This window comes from Camelina sativa, chromosome 17 (genome assembly GCF_030686135.1).
Source record: "Camelina sativa cultivar CO46 ecotype springtype chromosome 17, ASM3068613v1".
Lineage (NCBI taxonomy): Eukaryota > Viridiplantae > Streptophyta > Magnoliopsida > Brassicales > Brassicaceae > Camelina > Camelina sativa.
Genome location: NC_141896.1, coordinates 17,681,118 through 17,706,558, shown reverse-complemented (window position 1 = coordinate 17,706,558; position 25,441 = coordinate 17,681,118). Strand labels below are relative to the sequence as shown.

The 25,441-nt window shown below is 34.8% G+C and overlaps 5 protein-coding genes, 1 long non-coding RNA gene and 2 pseudogenes across 8 annotated transcripts; 5 read left to right on the top strand and 3 right to left on the bottom strand.

Moving 5' to 3' along the window:
* Positions 1 to 2,338: 2,338 nt before the first annotated feature.
* On the top strand, positions 2,339 to 2,680 carry LOC147923943 (uncharacterized). Its single transcript, XM_087496578.1, has one exon. It carries the CDS (start codon positions 2,339 to 2,341, stop codon positions 2,678 to 2,680), a length of 342 nt encoding a protein of 113 aa, XP_087352704.1.
* A 1,985-nt stretch (positions 2,681 to 4,665) lies between these two features.
* On the top strand, positions 4,666 to 5,989 carry LOC104757033 (uncharacterized). The gene is made up of 3 exons (XR_762353.3): positions 4,666 to 4,970; positions 5,419 to 5,478; positions 5,588 to 5,989. It is a non-coding gene; the product is annotated as an uncharacterized LOC104757033 (long non-coding RNA).
* A 2,073-nt stretch (positions 5,990 to 8,062) lies between these two features.
* On the top strand, positions 8,063 to 11,087 carry LOC104757032 (3-oxoacyl-[acyl-carrier-protein] reductase, chloroplastic). Of its 2 annotated transcripts, none has more exons than XM_010479722.3 (11): positions 8,063 to 8,592; positions 8,681 to 8,826; positions 8,990 to 9,043; positions 9,523 to 9,603; positions 9,684 to 9,729; positions 9,798 to 9,892; positions 9,968 to 10,000; positions 10,246 to 10,380; positions 10,481 to 10,574; positions 10,702 to 10,784; positions 10,886 to 11,087. In XM_010479722.3, exons 1-11 carry the CDS (start codon positions 8,430 to 8,432, stop codon positions 10,916 to 10,918), a joined length of 963 nt encoding a protein of 320 aa, XP_010478024.1. In that variant the 5' UTR covers positions 8,063 to 8,429; the 3' UTR covers positions 10,919 to 11,087. The 2 variants fall into 2 exon arrangements, with proteins under 2 accessions (XP_010478024.1, XP_010478025.1); XM_010479723.3 differs by having other exon boundaries at positions 8,066 to 8,592; positions 8,684 to 8,826.
* A 463-nt stretch (positions 11,088 to 11,550) lies between these two features.
* LOC147923942 (UPF0725 protein At3g25080 pseudogene) lies at positions 11,551 to 11,907 on the bottom strand (annotated as a pseudogene).
* Positions 11,908 to 12,398: 491 nt separating this feature from the next.
* LOC104757030 (lysine histidine transporter 2) lies at positions 12,399 to 14,754 on the bottom strand. The gene is made up of 7 exons (XM_010479721.3): positions 14,338 to 14,754; positions 13,875 to 14,258; positions 13,361 to 13,754; positions 13,150 to 13,255; positions 12,968 to 13,059; positions 12,810 to 12,878; positions 12,399 to 12,702 (listed from the first exon to the last, which is right to left on the bottom strand). The coding sequence occupies exons 1-7, from the start codon at positions 14,511 to 14,513 to the stop codon at positions 12,604 to 12,606; spliced, it is 1,320 nt and encodes a 439-aa protein (XP_010478023.1). The 5' UTR covers positions 14,514 to 14,754; the 3' UTR covers positions 12,399 to 12,603.
* A 3,934-nt stretch (positions 14,755 to 18,688) lies between these two features.
* LOC104757029 (uncharacterized) lies at positions 18,689 to 20,993 on the top strand. The gene has a single exon (XM_087494265.1). It carries the CDS (start codon positions 18,689 to 18,691, stop codon positions 18,857 to 18,859), a length of 171 nt encoding a protein of 56 aa, XP_087350391.1. The 3' UTR covers positions 18,860 to 20,993.
* LOC104757028 (BAHD acyltransferase BIA1 pseudogene) lies at positions 19,401 to 20,993 on the top strand (annotated as a pseudogene). The gene has a single exon (XR_015586190.1). The product of XR_015586190.1 is annotated as a BAHD acyltransferase BIA1 pseudogene (transcript).
* A 1,141-nt stretch (positions 20,994 to 22,134) lies between these two features.
* Positions 22,135 to 23,908, bottom strand: LOC104757027 (limonoid 21-O-acetyltransferse-like). The gene has a single exon (XM_019239396.2). The coding sequence runs from the start codon at positions 23,588 to 23,590 to the stop codon at positions 22,415 to 22,417; it is 1,176 nt and encodes a 391-aa protein (XP_019094941.2). The 5' UTR covers positions 23,591 to 23,908; the 3' UTR covers positions 22,135 to 22,414.
* Positions 23,909 to 25,441: the final 1,533 nt, after the last annotated feature.

The window sequence follows — 25,441 nt, the reverse complement described above, 5'->3', positions numbered from 1 at the left end:
GCTTATGGTAGACTCTTTCTTTCAGGGGGGTGTTTTTGATAAACGGCTAAATAAGACAAATATTTGTCTTATTCCTAAGGTCGATAAACCGACCCGGATGACTGAGTGGAGACCGATTAGTTTATGCAACGTCGGTTATAAGATTATTTCTAAGATCCTATGTCAGCGGTTGCGCACTTTTTTGCCAGCGTTGCTTTCGGAGACACAATCGGCTTTTGTCGAAGGACGACTCATTACAGATAATATTTTGATTGCACAAGAGATGTTTCATGGCCTCCGTACGAATCCTTCTTGTAAAGGAAAGTTTATGGCCATTAAAACAGATATGAGCAAGGCTTATGATCGGGTGGAGTGGCCTTTCGTGGAGCACCTACTACGAAAATTTGGTTTCTGCGAAAAATGGATATCTTGGATCATGTGTTATGTGACCTCTGTTCAGTATAGTGTATTATTAAATGGTCAACCTCATGGATCTATAATTCCCTCTCGAGGGCTTCGTCAGGGGGATCCCCTGTCGCCATATATTTTTATACTTTGTACTGAGGTACTTATTGCAAACCTCCAAAAGGTGGAACGGTCTAAACTCTTAACGGGTATTAAGGTGTCGACGGCTTGTCCCGCAATCTCGCACTTGTTATTCGCAGATGACAGTCTATTTTTCTGTCATGCTACGAAAGAACAATGTGAGGTTGTTCTAGGGATACTAAGGCAGTATGAAAGGGTCTCTGGACAGCGGATTAACTTCTAGAAATCCTCAATCCAATTTGGGCATACTGTGGATGTGGATTTGCATGAGGAATTAAAAGGTGTACTGGGAATCACTAACCTAGGTGGGATGAGTTCCTATTTGGGCATCCCTGAAAGTCTTGGTGGCTCAAAAACAAAAATATTTTCTTTTGTTCAGGATAGAATGCAAAAACGGACAGGTGGATGGCCTGCTAGGTTACTGTCTAGAGGAGGAAAGGAGGTCATGATCAAATCGGTAGCAACCGCAGTTCCTACCTTTGTTATGTCTTACTTTCGCCTCCCGAAAACAGTTACACGGAAACTTACTAGTGCTATCTCCAATTTTTGGTGGAGTTCTTCTGGAGAATCACGAGGATTACATTGGGTTGCCTGGGATAAACTATGTGTTGATAAGCTAGAGGGAGGTTTAGGATTTCGGTGTTTGGATGATTTTAACACGGCACTGCTGGCTAAGCAACTTTGGAGGTTGATCTTGGTTCCAGACTCTTTATTTGCAAGGGTCTTTAAAGGTCGATACTATAGGCACTCCGATCCCCTGGACCCTAGTAAATCTTACTCCCCGTCTTATGGATGGCGGAGCATGGTATCTGCTCGCTCTCTGGTAAACAAAGGACTCATTAAACGGGTAGGATCCGGCGATTCCATCTTAGTATGGTCAGATCCCTGGATACCTGCTCAATCCCCGAGACCAGCATTGCGTTCGGGATCGCCAGTCGATCCCACGCTTAGAGTTGAAACTTTCATTGACAGGAATTCGCACTCCTGGAATTTGGCTTTGCTTTCGGCCTCTTTTGTGCCGGAAGATGTTGCCATTATTTCTACGTTACCGCTTGGTAATTTTCCCACACCGGATAGATTGGGTTGGCACTTGACGAAATCTGGCCTTTACACCGTTAAATCAGGGTATCAGGCCTTACACCAGAAACCAGAATCAGCTGATCCTATAATTGGTCCCACTATTATTCCTCTTCAGGCTTTTGTTTGGCAACTCCGGTGCCCACCAAAAATTAAACATTTTTTGTGGCAAGTAATTACGGGTTGTGTGGCGACAACAGCTAATCTGCGGCGACATGGGTTGGGTTGTGATTTGGAATGTGCGTTTTGTGGCGAGGTGGAAGAGACAATCAATCATACTCTCTTCCTATGCCCTCCAGCTAGGCAGGTTTGGGGTTTATCCTCATTTCCAATATCCCCGAACCATTTTCCCTCCCCTTCGGTCTATGAAAATAAGGATTGGCTTTTTTGGAGATTCCAACAGTGTCCTTCGGTTGAAACATTCCCATGGATTCTTTGGTATATCTGGAAGGCTAGAAATGATAAAGTTTTCAGTAATTTGGACTCCAATCCCTTAGCAATCCTGCAGATTGCGGAGGAGGAGTCAAAGTTGTGGCTCTTGGCACAGGAGGATGCCTCGGGGTCATCAACTCTGGGCGGTTCTAGACCAGGGGCTGACTCTATGGTTAATAACTTGGCTATGACTGATAGATTTAGAGGCAAATTTCGCTGCTTTGTTGATGGATCTTGGAAGGGAACAGATCAGTTTATCGGTTGAGGATGGCATTGCATTGCTCCTGATGGAGAATTCCCAACTATGGGTGCATCCAATTCTCGTCGTAGCTTATCACCCCTTCATGCTGAAGTGGAAGCTTTTATTTGGGCAATGCGGTGTATGATTGGTGCAGGTAATGAGGATGTTGTTTTTCTTACAGACTGTTCCGATTTGGTGAAGATGGTGTCTTCGCCTCCCGAATGGCCTGCCTTCAAGACATATTTGGACGCAATTCAAGAAGATAAGGAGGAATTCTCATCATTCTCTGTAGTCCTTATCCCCCGTTCACAGAATGGTAACGCTGACAAGCTGGCGCGTCGTGTTAGACTGGAGTCGCATCAAATTACATTTGTGAACGATTTTCCTATCAATTGGCTCTTTTGAGCTGATCTTGTACTTGTTGTCAAAAAAAAAAAAAAAAAAAAAAACAATGTAAAATTGAAGAAGAAAATAAACTCTATTATATTAGCAGTTAATTTTTATTTTATTTTTTTCAAGTACAAATTAGTTTTGATTTGAATAGATTTCTTTTATTTTTTCTAGATTTTATTATATTTGATCTGTTAGCTTTTTTATTTTTAATTAATTCTATATATTTAGTTAATTAATTAATTTTAATTAAAATTTTCTAATGGCAATTGAATGTAATTTCTTACACATTTAAAGGTTAGTTTCATATTTGTACTTCTCAATTAATATAGTAGGATGACAATTTGTTGTCCGCTCAATGAAGTGAAGTGGTTTCACTTGATAGCTAATCTTGGAAAAATTAGTTAGCGAGCATAACATTTTGAATAATCTGACAATTATGATTTAGAATTTGGATAAAAAAATATACTCCTAAATTTTCGTATAGGAATTAGTTTCCATTAGCTATATATTCTCGATTTTGTTTAGGACAATTTACCAAATATACATATGAATTTAATATATTCTTTATATGTTAGCATTAATTGAAATTTGATATGTATATATATATACATATGTTTGTCATCTTAATCAAAAAGAACTCTTACCAAATATGGTCTGCGAAAATAACCTGCCTTATTGAATATAATGCTAACGTGGATGTTTCTCTTATATAATCAGTTTGCAAAAAAAAAAAAAAAAAAAAAAAATCACATACTATATGTTAGGGAAAATCCGATTAGTGAAGTCGAATTAGATTTGTTTAATTAACTCGACCCTAGGAAAGGAAAAAAAAATGACACAAATTTATACTTCAAAAATGTCGAGATAAATTGTATGTCAATTTTCTATGTAGTGTTTTTGCATTGTACAAAAATGTTGTTTATAAATAATTTTGTGAAAATAAGTTTGTGACCACTAAAAATAAGTTTAGTCAGCGTTAAATATATGACCAACTGACCACTTTAGTCAAATAAATGTGCAATGATGAAAAATAAGTGTGCGGCTCAAAATAATTTATCAACCAAGTTAGAAATATTTGTGATCCAGACCCTATAATTTATTATAGCAATTATCTTTTGATAAAACAAACTGTGATATTCCTAACAAAGTTTTAGTGGTAAAATAATTTTTTTTTTTAACAAAGCTTAAAAAACTTTTATAAATTAGTAATGTTGGGACCATGATATTTTATCAATTTATAGTGATTTATTATTTTATAGTGTGAATTAATAATTATTAATTTATAGATAGCTTTTAACTATTTAAATTCTTATAAATTATGAATTGAGACAATATTAGTAAAATAAGATTAGACCTTTCAGATGTTATAAATTTTATGATTTCGAAATTAATTTTTTAATACTTTGAAAAAATTATTGACAATAAATTACATATACTATAAACAAATTTACTCATACACATGACATACATAAATTCAAATTTATTAATAATAATATCAATGATCATATTTTTATAGCTTATAAAACTAATAAAATGAAAATTATGCATATATAGAAATTAAAAACTTTTGAAAAATTTAGGTATTTTTTATACATGTTTATTTAAAAAAAAAACATAACAAAATTATTATTATAAATTTGAAGCTCTAGAAGAAAATTCAAAATTTTATAAAATAATTTACACTATAAATTAATATCACTATAAAGTAATAAAATTTCATGATCCCAACATTCTTAATTTATAGATTTTTTATTTATGTTATTAACTCACATTCCTTTTAGATTAGTTATTAGTATAGTGTAATACTAAAAAAAAATAGAAACAAAAATATCCACTGTAGATTGTACTACCATAATTATTTATAGTCGGGTTAGGCCATATTTATCGGTAAAACGAAGGCCTGATCTTGGGCTTTTTTAAATTGAAAAAAATTGAACAGTGTAAATAAGATCAGGCCTTCTGATCTTAAATAAGATCAGTTCTTCGGGTGATCTTCCGGGCACGTGTCTGAACGAGATTGGTTGGAAATTATTTTGTCTTCGTATCATTTTCTTTCTCTTCACTCGGGTTTTCCTAAATTTTTTTTCTTGTTCTCTCCGAAGAGGCGAAACGGCGAAACTCCGAGACCTTTCTTCGTCTCCGATTCCGGTTGACTAAATTATGACTCGCGATTATGACTCGCGATTGTGTTTTCTGTGTTGATCATACGCAGCGATCTCAAAGGACTCATGTCGGCGTTGCAGAAAATCAGAGAGAAGGCGGACGAGGATGGCCGTAAGAAGAAGGAAGAAAGCATCTCCAGGTGATAATATAATCTCTTGGTTACATGTTCCTCTCCGATTAGGTTATGGAATGTTTAGTTGAATATCACCGTCACCTTAGATTTCAATTTTTTGCTATGAGATCATCGAGAAATTTATGGCGATCGTTTGATTCTATGGAGCGTTTCTTCAATTTGTTACATGAATTAATTAGTCTGGATCTTGTATTGCAAACCTAATTTTATCAACTAGATGTAGGCAGATGAAGCTAAAGGTGTTCGATCATATGCTCAAGCATTTTTATATTGGTTAATCGATCTGTTGTGCAATTGATTATGTGTATTTGATTGATAAGATATCAAGCTCGTTGTACATGGATTAGTCTGGATCTTCTATCGCAGACCAAATTTATCATGTTCTAATGCTCTTTTAAGTGTTGTTAGTTTGTTAGCTGATTCTTGCTTCAATCCTTGTATATTTTTCTGGCAGCATGTCCAATGAGGTTAATTCAAAGATTGAGGAGCTGAAGTCAAAACTTGAGAAAGAAAGGTATGTAGCTGAGGACTAAGATCTGATCCTCCATGTTTTTGTGAGTGTTGGTTTAGAAGATGAGATACAAATGCTGATATATATTCTCTCCTTGATTTACAAACTGCAGACAAAACTTTACCAAAGCACTTTCAAAGAGTTCAAAGGAGGTCTGAACAAAGATCCGAAGATGATCGGAATGGTGTCCATTGGAGATGTGGTCCGAGCTGTGGTGAGTGAGCATCGAGAGGAGCTTCAACGCCTTAATGCGTTTATTCAGGGAGGTTACTAGATCTTGAAGATTGGTAAGACAAGAGTCACCGTTTGTTTCTGGTCTAGTGCGAGTGCCTGCTGAATCTGAAAAGCTTTTAGATCAATGTATATATGCTGTCCTGTTGTTGTTGTTGTTGTGTTCTGTTTGATGTTTGTTGTTTCGTTGTTTAACTTTCAGTTATATTAGAATCCTTCATTAACTTAAAATACAAACAAGAAATCCAAGTCCAATATATAAAACGGACAGATTTTCTAATAATTGTAATCGGTCAAAAATCTGAAACCTCATATATTGATCTTCAAACCTTCATGTGACTAAACTACATAATATTTCGGTAAATAATACTCTTTAACCTCTCTTCTGCTGTTTTCAATCCCTCAAACTTTTCATTAGTAGATGTTTAAACTGGTGTTATCTACTGCATAATATGATTGTCGAAGATGAAAAAGATTCATACACACTTTATGACGAACAAGAATTCCAATAAGCACATCGCAAACTAAAGGAGGATTTGATTGAGAATATTTGGAATAAATTTGGTCATTTGTATTAATTAAATAAAATGTTTGTCTTCTTTAATTAATTAAGTAATAATGTTTTTTTTTATAATAAAAGTTGTAATAATTTTCAAGGGAAAACGTCCTATTTCCCCCTCGGAACTATCATATCGTATTAAATCCACACCGAACTTTGACCTTGTTCTATAGCTCCTTCGAGCTTAAGTCGTCCACCTATTTCTACCCGAATTCGTAATTCTATTGCTATTTCTCCAATTTTTTTGGTTTAAACGGTTTACTAACAAACCGACACAAATCTGGTATGTAACCAATTTTTCAAACCAGACAACATTAAAAATTTGACCCGACCCGTAAACAATATGTCTAACATATTTTTCTTCACCCGGTTTTTGAAACTAAAAAAAAATTACTATTTTGTGAATTTTGATTTCAAAATTACAAAAGTACATTGGAAAATCATTGCAATTAACCAAAAATCATTTCAATTGAGATTTGATAATCTGTCGATAAGGATGAACCAATCTAGTGTCGTCGATGTTACCCACGTCTTTCGTTTTCAGATTTTTTTTTTCTGGGCAAATTTTAAGATTTTTGTTCATCGGTCAATTTTCATAGCAATTTGAATCATCTCTTTGATTCCTTGATTCCATTCTACGCCGTGAATCACTTCCATGACCATTCCTTATCCATCCATTACACACCTAAAGAAATCAAGACTCATGATTTTGACCTAATTCCATAAAACAATCGAAACTACATTAAAAAAAAACCCAGACCTGGTCATCATTATTATCATCGTCATTGTCGTGAAGACAAGAAGAGTGAAGACCACACAAAGACTCTTTGATCTTCTCCGCTTCACCACCACTAGAAGACGACAGAGGAGATTAAGCCACATCGATATCATCATCTCCTCTCACCACAGACGAGCCACAACATGATTTGCTCCGCCCAGATCCCATCTTCTTCTCAAAACAGCAAACTTTATGCTAAAATCACATCATTGCCAATTTGCCACAAGACCCAAAAGTTTTTCCCCAGTCTTCTTCTATCTAATAACCCACATAATCGAAATCCTCAATTCAAAATCCAAAGGATTAGTCTACCTTGGCTGACGAGAGATTAATGAGTTTTATGCAAAGGTTTCTCAATTGTTTTTAAGCTTTATTTTTTTGTGGTTAAATTTTCAGCTTTCTTCATCCGGTTTGATGGGTTTAATTTTAAAATCGGGTTGAAATAAGATTTAATCCGGTTAATAGGATTTATTAGTTAGTTAAGCAAATATTAAACCAATTATAAACCGTATAAACCAAATTTATGGAGAATTAGATGAGAAGTTTTAATCCGAAGAGAAAATAGCAATAGAACTATGGATTCGGGTAGAAATAGGTGGACGACTTAAGTTCGAAGGAGCTATAGAACGAGGTCAAAGTTCGGTGTGGATCTAATACGATATGATAGTTCCGAGGGAGAAATAGGACGTTTGTATTAATTAAATAAAATGTTTGATTGAGAATATTTGGAATAAATTTGGTCATTTGTATTAATTAAATAAAATGTTTGTCTTCTTTAATTAATTAAGTAATAATGTTTTTTTTTATAATAAAAGTTGTAATAATTTTCAATTAAAATGTTATTTTATAAATTTTAATAATTGTAATATGTTTAATAAGAAAATTAATAAACATTATATTAAATAGTTTTAAGCATACTTAAATTATATATTAAACATTAATCTTTGTATTTATTCAATATTTTAAAAATTCTATAAGAATATTATATTATTAAATCTTAAGATCTTATACCTGTTCTCCCTATAACTTACTTTTTAACAAAAGATCTTAAGCCCTGATCTTACAATATTTTTACATTATTTCTCATCTAAGATCACCCCCACATGATCCCCCTATAAATATGCCCTTAGATACGGGTTGGTAATTTGGTATACTCGGTTCAACCATCTCGTCGAGAGTCTCGCTCGCCGCCACCTGCTTCCCCAACTACTCACAAAACCTCGTTTGTATCGCTCTTACAAGAAAAAACTTTATAAAATTAGTAGTAATTAAAAGAAGAAGACGTTCCTCGTTTGTATCTCCCACTGAGTCAGTCCATCTTTCAGATTTCTCTATCTCCACTCCCCCCACAATTTAACAATTAGTTTCTCCGGGATCTTCCGTGTCATGGCCACCACCGTCGCTGGACCGAGGCTCATCTCCTTGAAAGCCGCTGGGAAGCTCGGCTACCGTGAGATCTCTCAAGTCCGACAATGGGCTCCGGTTCACTCCGCGATGCCTCAATTCGAAATGCTGCGATTTGGATCGCGTCTTCCCTTTACAACCTCTGGTAATGGTATTATCTAAATTATTCATTCCTCTTCTCTCTTCCTTTTTAGATTTTGATTTCTCATCATCGTTGTCGAACGCAAACGCAGTAGTTGTGAGAGCTCAAGCGACCGCTACTGAGCAATCACCTGGCGAAGCTGTTCAAAAAGTTGAATCTCCAGTGGTCGTTATCACTGGTGCTTCTAGAGGGATTGGCAAATCAATTGCTCTAGCCATGGGTAAAGCTGGCTGTAAGGTTAGGGTTTACGTATTTTTCTCCGTAGTTTATGGTACTCAATTGTCTTAGTTCTCCTGTCTAGTTGGGTTTGGGTTCTAGTGTTTTAGATTTACAGAAAGAAAAATGAATAGAGGTGTTGTATGATGCTGATATGGAAGCAAACATTGTGTTTTTGTTGCAGGTCTTGGTGAATTATGCTAGGTCAGCGAAGGAGGCTGAAGAAGTTTGTAAACAGGTGTGTGATTGTCACCCTGAGTTAAAGAGTGCAATTTTCATGATCTATGCACCAAGTGTTTAGACTGTGTTTTTTTCGTCAGTTCCCCCATCACTCTGTGCTGCTTATGTTTTGCAGTAATTATCTTGTTTCCTGTTTAGGGATATTGTTTTGTTAGACTAGTAAATCATAGGTATTAGGTATGGAGGGATGTTGTTTTTGTTACGAAACGAATTCTGGCACCTTTCGAGTTTAACAATGATGATTGCTTGAATCAGTTTTGCTTTCTGGGACAAGAGATTGAATATTCTGGCCCTGGATAATGTTTCGTTATTCTTTTGCTTGTTGCTATTTGCTTCTCAAAATGCATTTGTGATTTCACTCTTAATCAACAACACTGCCAAAGGAAACCCCATCTCTTAATATATGCAATCAGTATTGTTTTCTTCTGCAGTGTCACTATCCCATGTTATTTCTGACTTTTATTCTTTGAACTGTAGATTGAAGAATATGGTGGCCAGGCTATTACTTTTGGGGGTGATGTCTCGAAAAAACCTGATGTGGATGCGATGATGGAAACTGTGAGTGATCAACTGTACACCACCTTATATTCCTTAATCCTTATACATCTTATCATTTTCCTTTTGTTCTTTTTCTGCAGGCTCTTGACAAATGGGGTACCATTGATGTCGTGGTTAACAATGCAGGTAAATGAGAACCTTGGATCCCATTGATTTTTGTTTAGTACCTTACTGACATGGCCACAAATTTTCAGGAATTACTCGGGATTCCTTGTTATTACGAATGAAGCAATCACAATGGGACGAAGTGATTGATTTGAATCTCACTGGTGTATTCCTCTGTACTCAGGTTTGTATTCCTGCAATCCTGCTAAAATTTTGATTCTTGGATTTTCAGGGACTGATACTCATTTACTCTCTTTAGGCAGCACACAAGATCATGACGAAGAAGAGAAAGGTAACACTTCTCTTCGCCTTCTACATATTCTCGCAATTGTCTCCACGTTTTATTACTTGTCATATGCCGTGTCACCCTTCTATATCCTCGCACTGTTTGTCATTGGTTTCGACATGTTACTCCTTCCCTGCAGCATAACAAGAAATGATATATAAAAAGACAAATATGTTTTCATTTGAGCTCTTATATAAGATTAAGAAGTGATATGAAGACAAGCATAATTTATGGTATACTTCATCTTGCAGGGAAGAATCATCAATATCTCGTCAGTTGTTGGTCTCATTGGTAATATTGGTCAAGCAAACTACGCTGCCGCTAAAGGTGGAGTTATTGCGCTTTCCAAGACTGTTGCCAGAGAAGGTGCGAGCAGGAATATAAATGTATGTGACCTATCCCCCTCATCAAATTCGTCTTTTTATAAATAAAAAACCCTGGACATGATTTTGAAACTTGGTCCGTCGACAATATGCTCTATTCCAGGTCAACGTGGTCTGCCCCGGATTCATTGCATCTGACATGACTGCTGAGCTTGGAGAAGACATGGAAAAGAAAATCCTGGGAACAATCCCATTAGGTAATGGAGATTTCACCTTTTACATTTGTTGCATGGTTATTTATTGTGGATTAGGATGCATCTGAGACATGAAAAATTTGTTAGATCGAAAATATTCTGATTCAAAGCAAAACGGTTTGGTGTTCAGGACGGTATGGAAAACCTGAAGAAGTGGCTGGCTTGGTAGAATTTTTGGCTCTCAGTCCTGCAGCCAGTTACGTAACCGGACAGGTTAATAACTCAATACTCCTTTCAATTGAAGATTTGGTGATTAACCTTGGTTTCTGATTTATGGTAGCGACCTAACCATTGTTAATATCACTGGTTTGCAGGTATTCACCATCGATGGAGGTATTGCTATTTAGACATCTGGTATGATGCGGCTTTTGTTTAGTTAAAACAATGTGGTAAAGAGACAAAGTTGAGTTCTATTTCTAGCATTTGGTCGGATTTCTATTTTGCAATATCAAAAAACTCACTACTTAAAACTACGTATTTGGCCAATTTCAGAATTCGATTATTTACAATCGCTCATTCTAATGTCTTTGTTTATAAAGTGTTTACTTTATTTATCATCTAAACTTCACCAATATGTATCTTAAACACACATCAACACTAGTAAGGACCGCATGTGTTACTGATAGAAATGAAAAGGAAAACTACAAAAGTCTGGAAGGGGGTAAAGAATGTCTACCTAACCATTCCCCTATGTTAAATTGCTCAAGCACAACCAAAACCCACACAAATTGTACCCGAAGAAAAAGTCCAAACGCAACTCCACGTAAATTTAAATGCTTTAAGTAACTTTATGGGTTTATTATAATCCAATGTGGATCTTCTTACCAAAAAAAAAATGATCCAATGTGGATCTTGCCTTGTGAAGATGACGATACAGGCGAATTAACGCCACTGTATTTCTATACCTTGAGTCGCCTAGGACTACATAACAAGCAGCCGTTTGAGACGTAGGCTAAGCATAAGTTGTTCACTCTGCTTCTTACCCTTTTGTTGGTATAATTCCTAAACTTAGAGTCTTGCCCACAAGAGCGAAGCATTTCCGTTTCTCATAGAAGGCTCTTCTGACAATAGCTACGCGATCAACATCCTTACCAACTCGAGCCTCGCATGAGTCCTTGTACCTTATGTAGAAAATAGCAACATTTTTGCCGTTGAATACCAGATCCACATCTTGGGGAGTAGTATCTCTAGCCACTTGGACAATCTGCAAGTTGGACAGATCATGATTTTTAATGGTGCCCCTATTAGTCGTGGCAACTGCAAGTTCCAAGTAGAGACGAAGGCAGTCAATATCGTCTTGCAGCTCTGATTCATTCAGCTGCAAAAAAGAAAACATTACTACTACTTTTCTTTTAATTTTTATTTTTTTTTGGGGGGGGGGGGGGGGGGGGGGGGGAGGGTCGATTTAGGTTTTGTCCACGCAATAACAAATATTTACTTCGCTTTGTACTTACCATTTAGTCAGTTTTTTTTTTTGTAGCCGAAATGGCAAAATTGCCGATTTCTCTATTAGGTAGAATTTGATGGAAGGACGTTTTGTTCTTGGTCTGCCGTTTGTTTTAGACGTAACTCGTAAGCTCCTTTACAAAGGCTACATGCATGTGGTATTCAAACTTCACAAGCAACAGTAGTATGTATCAACAAAAACATGGTATAAAATCAAGATATTTTTTAAAAGCCAAAATATATAATTCCCGTGAACCATGAATGCTTGGCTGGAAAGAAACAAATATCTCTAATACGTTACTGGCCATGGTAACATTGGATCTAGACGTGTCATCAAATTCCCGTGTACGTTCTTGCATAACTAAATTACGAAATCCCAACTTTAGAAGAATCAAAATATATATATATATATATATGGAGATTTATATAAATGAGTTTAACATCAAACGGAACCAAACATAACAAAATCATGCATCTTTAACTACAATGAGAAACTTGAGATTACTTCAATGGACAGTCCCATAAAATTAGACATGCCGTGATTTTATTCCTTTGTTTGTGTGGTACACAACAAGTACTGATCGATCTATGAGAAGAACTTGTAGGTACTGGCGTTGACGATGATGGTTCTGAGTCCACCTATTGGGGCTAGGATCGTCAAAAGAACTCCTACTACGATGCAGAACTGCATTAATATTCATTTGTCACACAACAACAACAAGAAAAAATCCATTAGTATACAAGTAATTAACCATGAGATATATATATGGATCATTAGTAAAAGGACCATACCCAATTAATTGTCCAAGATAGACCAAACTTCTTTGGTTTCTTGAGAATTAGCCAAATAATGCATGGAAGCTGCAATGACAAATTAAGATAAATTACAACTCTAATTAATTTGGGGGCAAATGAATGAATGAATGAGTGATTGGTTGGACTAGGCGTACGTAGTAAGTTGTTGGGGCGAAGGCGAATCCTCCAAAAAATCCGAGTAGTCCACCAAAAAACGGGACGCATATCGCAACGATCATCGTGAAAGCTGCATATATAATAGACCAATATATGTGAGGATAAAATCAAAATATGAGAATGAAGTTCAATGTATAGAATTGAGGAGTGGCTTTCTTACCGACGTAAAGGCTTCGGGTGATGAAGCGGAGCTTGAAGGAAGGAGTGAAATCCATCTTTTTGACCAAAACGGTTTCAAGCATGTCAAACACCGGCATTGCAAATATCTGAATGCACATATATAGAGAGTGTCAATACTCATGAGCCATGAGATAAATCTTGATTCAACCAATAATAAATAAATAAATAAATACTGGAATGTGGAAGAAGACCTGGTAGCTTCCAATAACGTGGATAACCACAAACAGGTTAGCCATAGCGACAAGCCAGACAGGCTTCTCCAAAGTGAGGAGAATGTTGTCATCAACACTGTTTCCAAAGATATAAAAGCCGATGAATGCTACAGGGAAGTAGCAGATGGCGACTACAATGTAGGCTACAACAACTCCTCTCCACATTGGGATCTTGGATGGCACCTCCGGAGTCGAAGGGATCGTGGCCTGGATCTCCAACACAACGTTGTGACCTGCATAGGCAAAAGCCACATCTCCCAAAGCACTCAAGAAGTTGAATACTCTTCCAGCATCTGTCGAGGCTCTAGGTGTATAGTCAACATCTGGCTGAACCCCTTTGTGCACCGATGCAGCCCATGCAATTGTTGAGTAACTGTAAAAAAGTACATCACAAAGAGATATTAGAAACAAGAACCACAACAACAGCCTTGAAGCACAAGGCACGCTCTAGGTTGAACCGATCATATATATGTGTGTGTTGAAGAGATGTTACGTTAAGGACATAACAGCAGCGGCGAGTGAGATGACGGAGATGGAGTTAAAATTGGGAAGGTGAGAGATAACGAAATGGACAGACGCAAAGATCATGATCCAAAAAGTAGTTCTGATCTCTTTGCAATCAGTGCAGAGTAGTTGATGAACTTTCTTGAGCGAATGTCCTCCAGTGACCATATAAACGATGTCTACACCAACCTCCACGATAAGCTGCTGCGGCACAACGATCCAAAGGCCAAGCTTCTCGCCAAAAGCTTCTTGGCCAAGCTCGTGGTATCTATCAAGCCTCTTCCCTGGAACCATCTCATGCATCTCCACCATTTGCCACAGCGTGTACAAAGTTATCACCCATGACAGAACCATCAACGTCACTCCAGGTCCCCTGTACATACATAGATCAGATCTCATGGATTGAAAAACATAATATATATAAATAGATGGAGAATTACAAGATATAGTACCATCCGAGATTGGACATGGCGTAAGGCAAGCTGAGAACACCAGCACCAACCATGGCTGTAACATTGTGAAAAGCGGAGTACCACCACTTGGCGTTTCTGGAGGATGTGATCGGTAACCAATCGTCGACGTTCTTCTGCTTAGCCGCGGCTTTCTCACTCGCTGACAACTCACCCATTTTTTGTTTTCTGATTCTCGAGAGATTCTACTGTTATGTTTTTGTGAGAGAGAGAGAAAAAGAGAAGTTTTTTAAGGGAGAAGAAAGAGAGCGTTAGAAATATTTAAGAGAGGATCAAGATTCTTGATTCTCTGATATTATCTTAATTGATTATTCAACGATTTTTTAGTTTATATGGGAGAGTGTAATAAGCAAATATATATATAGATGATGAGATTCTAAACGTTTCCAAAATTAAAGGGAATGTTTGTTAGTTAGTTTGTTCGGTCTTTTAAAACCCGTGGCATAAGGCAACATTTGCTCAAAGCCGTTTCGTGCTTCGCTTGTGTGTGGGTGTCTTTTTTTCTTTTTTTACAGGGTCACCTGATCTAACGAGTAATTCGCTTTTTAATTAAATATTTCTGGTCAATAAAAAAATATAAGATTTCTTTTTCTTTTTTGACAAAAATAAAAGATTTTTTTCCTGATTTAATAATAGCTATTTTGAGTTGACCGACACAAAAAATAACTTTTTTTTTTTTTTAATTGGTAACATATCAAGATCAGATAAAAACGGTATCTTTTTGTTAACATATCAAGATCAGATAAAAACAAGAAAACATAAATATGCATTTGGATAATATTGATGTCGTTTTGAGAGAATCAAAACGTTTATGTTATTGTTATCCATAATAATCCCAAGAACAGATACACTAAAAATCTTACGTTAAGACTAGGATAAACTCGTATATTAACGGATCTACATCATCTATTTATATATGTCCTGATTTTTTTCATATTAAACACAATATTAACAATGTCGATCAACTCAACCTTTAATTTAAGCTATAGATACCATGAAAGTTATGAGTAGAAAAGAGTCACAAGGCTACAACGAAACGGACGTATCTCTCTATTTATTATGCTTAGCGAAGGTCACTTGCACCTCGTGATATTTTTCAAAAAAAAAAAAAAAACTATAAATTGAAACAAATCCCCCTTTTAATAAAAGGGAAGTACACAACTTAATTTTTTGTAGACTTTATATTTTTTATAAATGATTACAAATACATATAAATAGGTTATATATTGGATATACATTAACCATAAATCGTTAACCATACATTTACCATACATTAACAACTCTTCATAATAAATAATAAATACATAAATCCCATAAATCGTGGAGAAAATATATCTTCGGTTTTTTAATCGGATAATATATTATAATAAACAATAGTAAAACATAATAGGCTTCTACGATAACATAGGCCCAACTATGGCATTGTAAATCGTTTGTTTAGTATCTTTCAATCCACATATGCCCCATTAATCAGAAGAAAAAAATATACAAAAGATCCATATTTTTAACATTTTCTGAGAAAACATATTTTTAAAATTATGATTGTTTAAAAATATTATAAAAATAAAAATAAAAGACAAACAACAAACATACATGATCATTTTTAAAAAGTAAAATTTGAAAATACAACACTTTAAATAAAAATTAAATTACAAAATGAAAAAGATTCTAACCCGTGATGTATCATGCAATAATCCAACTAAAATTAAAATGAAATATGATATTTGGATTTAACACTCCTAAGTAAACTATGAGAAATATTTTGATTAGTTTAAAAATTATACATGTATATCATTAAATATCACGTAATTATATGAAATAAAAAATATGAAAAATTCAGTTGTAGATATGACAACAATAAGTTTTATCTCTATGATATTATTATTTTTAAAAACATTAATAGAAAACTGTTGTAGAACGGGTTAATTATTTTATCACTTTTATACGTTAAAACTGAACTTACAATTATTTAAACAAATAACTATATAAATCTTTTATTTTAATATATCAATGTTAAAATGATAATAAGATATGTCAATTAAAGTATAAAACCAAATTTATTAAAGAATTTTTATTAAGATTAAAATTATACTGTTCAACCATTTAAAAACAAACATTAAACTTTACAATTTATGTTACCTACTATGTAATTATTTAAAAGAAAAAATTTATTGGACATAAAATTTCTAACGGGATGGATCGAGACGGGATGAGATGAGACTGGACTGGACGAGATTTAACACCCCATTAAAAAATTACTTTAACATTTTCAACAAAAGCGGGCTTTGCTTGATTATTATGGATGTATTGTAAAAAATTAATATTTTCCACGTGATGAAGATGATGATCATGTTTATTTTTGGTATGAGTAGCGATATTCTACGTATACACTAAAATATTGACAAAACACCGTAAAAGAGTGGCCAAGTATTTTTTTTGGAAAATTCTAATATTATACAATTAAAATTTTACAACCTAAAAGGGTTTATTATTTGTCTGAATATATGTTTTACCAGTGTGTTTTTAAGTAATTTAATTTACTAATTAAGTGCATATACTTTAAAAAATAATAACTAAATTTTGAGAAAAGGTCCATTCTATTTATGGTATTAAGACGAGAAATAATATGTAAACTGAAACGGGTAATTCACATAATGAGAACCAATATATTGAACAATTTTTTTTAAAAAAGTGTCATAAATTTTAGATAAAAATAGGAAATTAAAAAATATAAGTATATAAATTCAAATGTTAAGTTTTCACTAATTTTGATATGGATGCGACATGTAACTAATTATTTTGGAACAGGCAATTTTAAAATTTTGGTATTTTTGAAAACAGATATATAGTTTTTGAAAATTATAATTTTTTTGATAATTTCAACTAACTAAATAAAAAAATATTCAAAGAAAAACTCTGGTATCCCATTTTTATTTTTTACCCAATCTCTTTTAGTAAACATTGTGTAGCGAGTAATAATTTAAAAAAGAACCAACATAAGACGAAAAATTATGATTGATACGGGACGAGACGGGACTAGACGAGACGGGATGAGATGAGACGAGAGGGGATGAGTTGGGATGTGAGGAGATGGGACATGAAAGGACATATTTCCTATTCCAAAGTAAATACGTTTAGGTTTATTTTAAAAATAATCACATGAAAACAATACAACTTTGCTACAAAACCTGGATTAATATAATTCTTAGTCAACACTTGAATATTGTGTCCCGTGCTGTAGCACGGGTTACTACCTAGCCAAAAACTAATAATTAAATTAATTTAATTTAATTTACTACATATACTTAAAGAAATAATAATTAAATTTTGAGAAAATTTTCTGTATATTTATGGTATTAAGACAAGAAATAGTATATGTAAACTGAAACAGGTAATTCAAATAGTGAAAATCAATATATTGAACAATTTTTTTAAAAAAAGGGAAAGAAATTTTAGATAAAAGTACAAAATCAAAAAAATTCTGGTAGAAAAATTCAAGTGTCAAGCTTTCACTAATTTGGATAAGAATTTATTATGCGACAGTTAATTAACCACTTTGGAACGAGCACTTTGAAAATTTGGTATTTTTGAAAACAATTATATACTTTTTTAAAACTATAATTATTTGGATAGTTTCAACTAACTAACAAAAAAAATATTCAACGAGAAATTTGGTATCCCATCTAATTTTTACCCAATCTCTTTTAATAAACATTGTCTAATGGATAATTATTTAAAAGAGAACGAACGTAAGACAAAAAAAAATTGGATGGATATGGGACGAGACGAGACGATATGAGATGAGACGAGACGAGATGGGATGAGACGAGACGAGACGAGAGAAGATGGGTTGGAACATGTGGAGATGGGATGGGACGGGACGTGCATTCCCATTCTAAAGTAAATATAATTATTAGTCATTTTACGAATTTAAAATTTATTTGAAATATTTGTCCCGTACTATAGCACGGGTTACTACCTAGTTCTAGTGATAATTTGATTTTAGAATACTATTTTGACTACTAAAAAAATCAAGTGTTTCAGGTTAATAATAAGGGCTCTCGTTGTAAATTTATTTGAATGTGTACGTGTAATTCTCCTTTCTTGTCAAAGGTTACACATTTGAAGGTGAATAATTGATTCTTTGTCTTACCAAAGGGATAAACTAAAAACAGAGAAACCCCAAAAATAAGCAACCAAGAAACTAATAGACAAATATTGTGTCAAACCAATACTGTCTAAAATAAGTAAAACAAAATCTTTCTTTTCACCTCATAATTCTTTCTAAACCTTTTCCATTCAACAAAAATATTTTTTTTGTGAGAGACAAAAGATGGATTCGGGACTATCATGGGCTGATCAATGGGATTACAACTCTGACCCTCCTCCAAATAACGAAGATGATAAGAAGAAAAAGAAGAAGGAAGATGGAAGCAAAAGCAGTATCGGGAAGGCCATACTTGCCTTCAAATGGATGAAACTTGGCAAGAAATCTGATAAGTAATCTGTAGGTTTTATTAAATATTGTTTATACAGCTACAAAATTGATTCATTTGTTCCTTTTGATTATTAATCCATTTAAGTACTTCTGCTTCTCTCTTGTACCCATTCTTCTGAGTCGTCTAATGTTAAAAAAAATCTTTAAAGTTTAATTAGAAACTTTGTTGGTTTTGATTGCGGATGATTGTGTTAACCCGTCGCTTTGGTTCTTTAATTATCAAACGCGCGAGGATGCTTACGTTGCATGAATAGTTTAATTAATTCGTACGCAAATATTTCTTTTTCTTTTTGCTGGTCATGAGAATTAAATATCATCAACCACAAAAAAATTCAAACGGTGTACAATGAATTCTTTACTCCTATTGTATGTGGGCATATAAAATTTTCGTCTTTTTCATTTGCAACATCTAAAAAAGTTTCAAGAACATTCTGTCTCCTGACGAGTAAGAATCTTGAACTCTTGGTCCCCCTAGTAACCTTTAATATGAATACATATATAATCTAATAATAATAATAATGATTATGATGATGATGACAATGAATTAATGATAAATAATAAATATGACTTGTCTTTTGTGATGAAGGAATCTGTAGCTATTCCCACCAAGAATCTTTTCAGTGAAGTGATTTTAAGAGAATTTATGGGAAAGTTGAGAAATATTTTGTATGTAACAATGGAGAAAAAAGTTGAGATCATAGCAAGAGATATAATCAAACCCACTTCTCCAACTCCAAATGATAAGAGAATTCTCAATCTCTCTCTTCTTGATATCCTCAGCTCACCTATGTACACAGGTGCACTTCTCTTTTACGCAGCGGATCCTCAGAACCTTCTAGGTTTTTCAACAGAGGAGACATCCTTGAAGCTCAAGAAATCTCTGTCTCACACTTTACCAATCTTCTACCCTCTTGCCGGAAGAATCAAGGGAAGTTTTGTGGAATGTAATGATGAAGGAGCTGTGTTTATAGAAGCTCGAGTGGACCATCTTCTCTCGGAGTTTCTCAAATACTCTGTTCCTGAATCATTGGAACAACTCGTTCCTGTTGAAGCTAGGCCAAGAGAAGCTGTTACATGGCCTGTGTTGCTAATCCAAGCCAATTTCTTCAGCTGTGGAGGATTGGTTATCACAATATGCACTTCTCATAAGATCACTGATGCAACCTCTTTAGTGATGTTCATCAGAGGATGGGCTGAGTCCTCAAGAGGTTTAGGGATTACATTGATTCCTAGTTTCAACGCTTCAGAGTTCTTTCCTCTACCTCTTGGTGAACTTCCATCAAAACCAATGGATCATAAAGTCGAGGTTGAAGAGAAGAATTGGGTAACTAAGAGGTTTGTGTTCGATGCTTCAAACGTCAAGAAACTAAGAGCCAAAGCTTCAAGCAATCTTGTCAAGAATCCAACCCGTGTTGAAGCAGTCACAGCTCTTTTCTGGAGATGTCTTACTAAGGCTTCAAGATTAAGTTCTCCAACACCAAGAACTTCGGTGTTGCAAATACTAGTGAACCTACGAGGAAAGGTAAATTCTTTGTGTGAAAACACAATTGGGAATATGCTTTCCCTCATGATTCTCAAGAACGAAGAAGCTAAGATAGAAACAATTCAAGATGTGGTTGACGAGCTAAGACGTGCAAAGGAAATCTTCAGCTTGAACTGCAAGGATATGTCGAAGTCCTCGTCGAAAATTTTTGAGCTTTTGGAAGAGATTGGGAAAGTACATGGAAGAGGAACTGAGGTGGACTTGTGGATGAGTAATAGCTGGTGTAAGCTCGGTATGTATGAGGCAGATTTTGGATGGGGAAAGCCAGTTTGGGTGACCGGAAGAGGCACTTCTAATTTCAAGAACTTCATGTTGTTGATTGATACCAAAGATGGAGAAGGAATTGAAGCTTGGATCACTCTTACGGAAGAACACATGTCGCTGCTCGAATGTGATCAAGAGCTTCTTGAATCAGCTTCCCTGAATCCTCCTGTTTTAATCTAGATAAGAAAAAGAAAAAACACATTGCGTATTTCTTTTGAGAGATTTTATATGAGTTGGGTTTTGTTTTGTTTTTTTTTTTTTTTTGGACAACATATGAGTTGGTTAAAAGTTGTGTTGCTTCTTAAATAAGAACAAGTTTAGTTTTTCTTACAAGGGACTATGTTCTCAAGCAACCATTATGTGCATGTGCATGTCATCAAATTAAAACAATATCACGAGGGGACACAAATGTTGTTAATTAGTTGCAAAAGAATGAATTAAAGGAAAAGGTCATTAGAACACATTAAAAGTCTTATGTGATCAATGGAGGAAACGAGTCAAGAAAGTAAAAAATTAACTCTAATCCCTAGACTAGCCCTGGGCATTCGGGTATCCGATGGATTCGGGTTCGGATGTTCGGATTTTCGGATTTTCGGATGTAGAGATATAAAACCTGATAGGATATTTAATAAATTCGGGTCGGATTCGGGTAATTTGGCTTCGGGTTCGGGTAATTTTGGGTATACCCGAATTCATAATTTTTTTTTTGTCGTCAAAAGAAAAAAAAAATTACCTTCTAGCTCCTTTTCTTCATCTCTCTTCTTCACCCAAAAATCCTAGAGTTATTCATCCATAGCCACTACTTCAAAAACCAAATCAAATCTCCTATCCAATCTAACAACATCTATAGCAAATTATATGATATGATTCATATTAATCTCTGTTTCCAATCTCACTCACTCTTCAAAAGTTAAACACCACAAACTATCACTCAGTTTTTTAGATTTGCTTGTCATATTTCTCATAAAATTGATCTGGATGATGAAAAAATAAATAGATTAGGGATTATAGAGTTCTTCCGTTGATTGAGAAGAAAAAAATAAGTCAATTAGGAATTTTGGATTACATATATATATATATATATAAATATTTAATGTTTTCATATTAAAACATAATAACTACGATGGCAAAATGGTTTATGATGCACCAAATAATGTTTAAGGTACTGGGTTTGAATCCACTTAGGTGCATTTTTGTACTTATTTCGGATCAATTCGAATCTTCTTTGGGTATCGGATAATACTCGAACCCGATCGGCTATCCGAATTTCAGAAAAATTAAATCTGATCGGGTATTACATGCCATCCGAATCCGAACCGAACTATATATTTCGGGTTGGGTTTGGGTTCGGGTTTCAGATTTGGTTAAAATGCCCAGGCCTACTAGACTATGCCTTCACAAGTTCATTAGAGTTAATCATGTTCAAGGTGATGATACAATCAAAACATACAAACAAAAAAAAGCATAAACTCAATGGTCTTTAATCACACTCTTATAGGTATATATATATTAAACAAATCATAACTTTCAAGGAAGATTAAAAATCAGAACAAACGAATTATGAATCAAGCACCCAACATCAGACTAGATTCAGCCCAAACATACATCCAGAGGCTTTTTGTCAGGGCAAAGAGTATTAATAGAATGCATAAAGCACAAGAGAATGAAATTGTATAGAAAATTTAAAAGAAAAGCAAACTCAAACTCACGGGAAATGACTTATAGATTTCATGTATCTCAAGAGGCAGAGACAATCACACATTCACACTTGGGTTTGAAGAGACATAGCGAAGCAACTCCTCATCGGCTTCAAATCTAGACATGTCGTTCTGGTCAAGGTTGATCCAAGCTTCTATGCCATCACCTTCCTTAGTATCAATGAAAGCTACCAGATTTTTATAGCTCATCCTTGCAGAGGCAACCCACAAAGGTTTCCCCCATCCGAAATCTGCTTCATAAACCGGGAATTTGCATAGGCTCGTGAAGCTGAACGACACAATCTCACCGTCGACGAAACCTGAAGCTTGTTTGTTTAGAAACTCGAGGTGTCCTCTGCTGTCTTCTTGAAGTTTCTTCACGTACACTGCATCTATCTTTCTAATCTCTTCTCTCATTTGCTCCACAAGAGAAGGCTCTGCTTCATCATCTTCATTGATTGTCATCTTAGGGACAGTAACTGAGAATCTCATGATGTTCCCAAACATGTTGTCTGGTATAACTGGATCTGCTTGTCTACGCAAGTTCACCGGATGAATCAATGTATAGATCTTTCCGGTTTTGTCATCTTGGTTTGTTGACGCCATGAAACGGCTCCATATGAATACCGACAAGGCCTCAACACGTGTTGCGCGAATCTCATTGTTTCCGCTGAATCTTTCTCTTAAAGACTCAACAGAGGATTTCAAGAACACGAAGCGTTTGGTTACTATGTTTTCCTTTGTGATACCTGTGGCCATGTTTAAGTTTTCTATGTCACACGGAGGAAACATCTTGGCGAGATCAAAAGAAGGAGTAATGATTCCAGTGTCTCCACGAGCCAAAGCTGCCCAGCTTTTGATGAAGATGAGACCAGACAAGGCATCGCAGAGTTTATGGGAAAGGCCTATACCGAGTGCTAAGCCGCCGCATTGAAAGAAAGTGAGCTGTACCGTGAGAGGCACGTCACTCACTTCATGGAATTCGAATGGATGAAGCTTGTTAAGTTCATTGGGATTAGGGTTTTCTATAATCTGTGACATGTTGCAATTGGCTTTGGCTTCGACGAAAGACGCACCCATATCGTTGCACACAACGACATCTCCCGAGTTTTTCATGCGTCCTGCCAAGGGGTAGAAGAGATTCAATATTTCTGACAAGGAACTCTTGATGTGATCACTTCGTTCATTGTTTGAGAGATTGGTCTTGTTGTGGTAAAAGAAAAGGAAAGGCATGAAAATGGGAGGAGCAAGTTGATCAAGGAAAGAAAGATGATGGCAAGGAAGATGATTAAGGTTTATAGATCAGGGCTTGACGAGTTCCTGAGAAGTCACCGTGATCTTAAGCTCCATTCTTGTTTTGAAACCACTTATAATTAATGGATATGAGAAGACTCATGTTTCGTCGTTAGGATTATATAAGTAAAAGATAAAGGAGACTCTTAAACAACACACCTCATGGTGATTAGAGACCCAAGTGAACAAGGAAGTTGCAAACTTTGTAATTGGTACAAAGATTTGGTTTTGGAGACTTGATATCTGGAATGTTTTGTCAACATTATGAAACTTGATATGGGGTTTTAGTTGTTTTATACTAACGTTAGGTGAAGACTAATACCTTGAACATGTGAATGCTGTAAGTGAGCTAAGCAGCTTCCACAGTATACCTTTTTCTGCAAGAAACTATTTTTTCTTCCTTTATCTCGATCTATTGTAAAACAATCATGTACACGAAATGACTTTAGGGATTAGGACAAACAAGTTATATTCATTCGACGTACAGATGCCAATCCAAACAAAAACTGAGTTTGGTTAGTGAACAACTTAATTACTTGATCCTTTTTTTTGTTCTTTAATTAACGAAACTAATTAAGCATTTTGTAGTTGATTATGATCATAATGGTTACCAACAATTTATAAAGTCTTACTTTTGATATCGAAGACTTCATTTATTATTGACATTTTAACTCTAATGAAATGTCAAAGTTAGAGGAGCTACCAATCAAATCCCAACATCATCATTAAACTAGTTGGGGTTGGTGGTCGATGGTCCTCAACATCTCCTTAATTAGTCCTTACCGTAAACGTTTGACAATTATGTTTAGCTAAATTTATCTATTCGACTCGTCTAAACTATACGTTTATATATATTTTATGTATTGCGATTTGTAACATTTTTTTTATTATTTTGTACTGTATGTTTTTGCTCGACGGATTCCTCTTTCCAAGTCAATGGAACGATTAGGTAGAACTCTAAATCGTTAATTGCTATTTTTCGAATTGAAAATTAGTGTCATGAATTATTCCAAATTCCAATTCTTTAACTTAATAAATGTGGGCTGTTCATCTACTTTGAATGAATATGATTATTACGACCAATTACAACTAACAACAATAATACTAGTATAGATTGTAGAAACGATTTTTTTTTTTTTTGAACAACCAGATTGTAGAAACGATTATCTTATTAATTATTAGTGAACAAATAAGGCTTTTATTAATAAAAACGATCTATATAGTTAGAAATCAATATAGTAAACGTTAATTTATTTGTATAAAACTCCATACATAAATAATTAATAATATTTTGTTGGCACCATATTGGGTGTTGAATTCGTCTCCTAGTTGCCAATGAATATTAAATCTAAAATTTCATTAAATGTTATTCTGAAAAATATTAAGGCAGCAGAGAAAGATTCTTGCTGGAGCGAGCGAGTTAATATTTTGTTAGTTACGCGAGAGAAGATCGTAATGATTCAAATCAAAATTATAGTTTAACGAAAACGTTAGGGGTCTTTGTTGAGTTACGTATCTCACTCAGCGCTCAACACGATCAACGTCACGTCACGTTCATTGGATTACATTACATCTGATATTTGATTATTATTCAATGGGATTAATTAATATGGGGTTATCCACTATACTCAATAGAAAACGTACAAACTTCTGGAAAAATGTTAAAATTAAAGGACAATTGCTAATTAGGAGTGTTAATAATAGATTAATGTTCTTAAATGCTTGTTAACGTTGTTGACTGTGGTGACTCGTGAAATTTGTCCGTGGGACAATTGATTTTTAAAAATTATA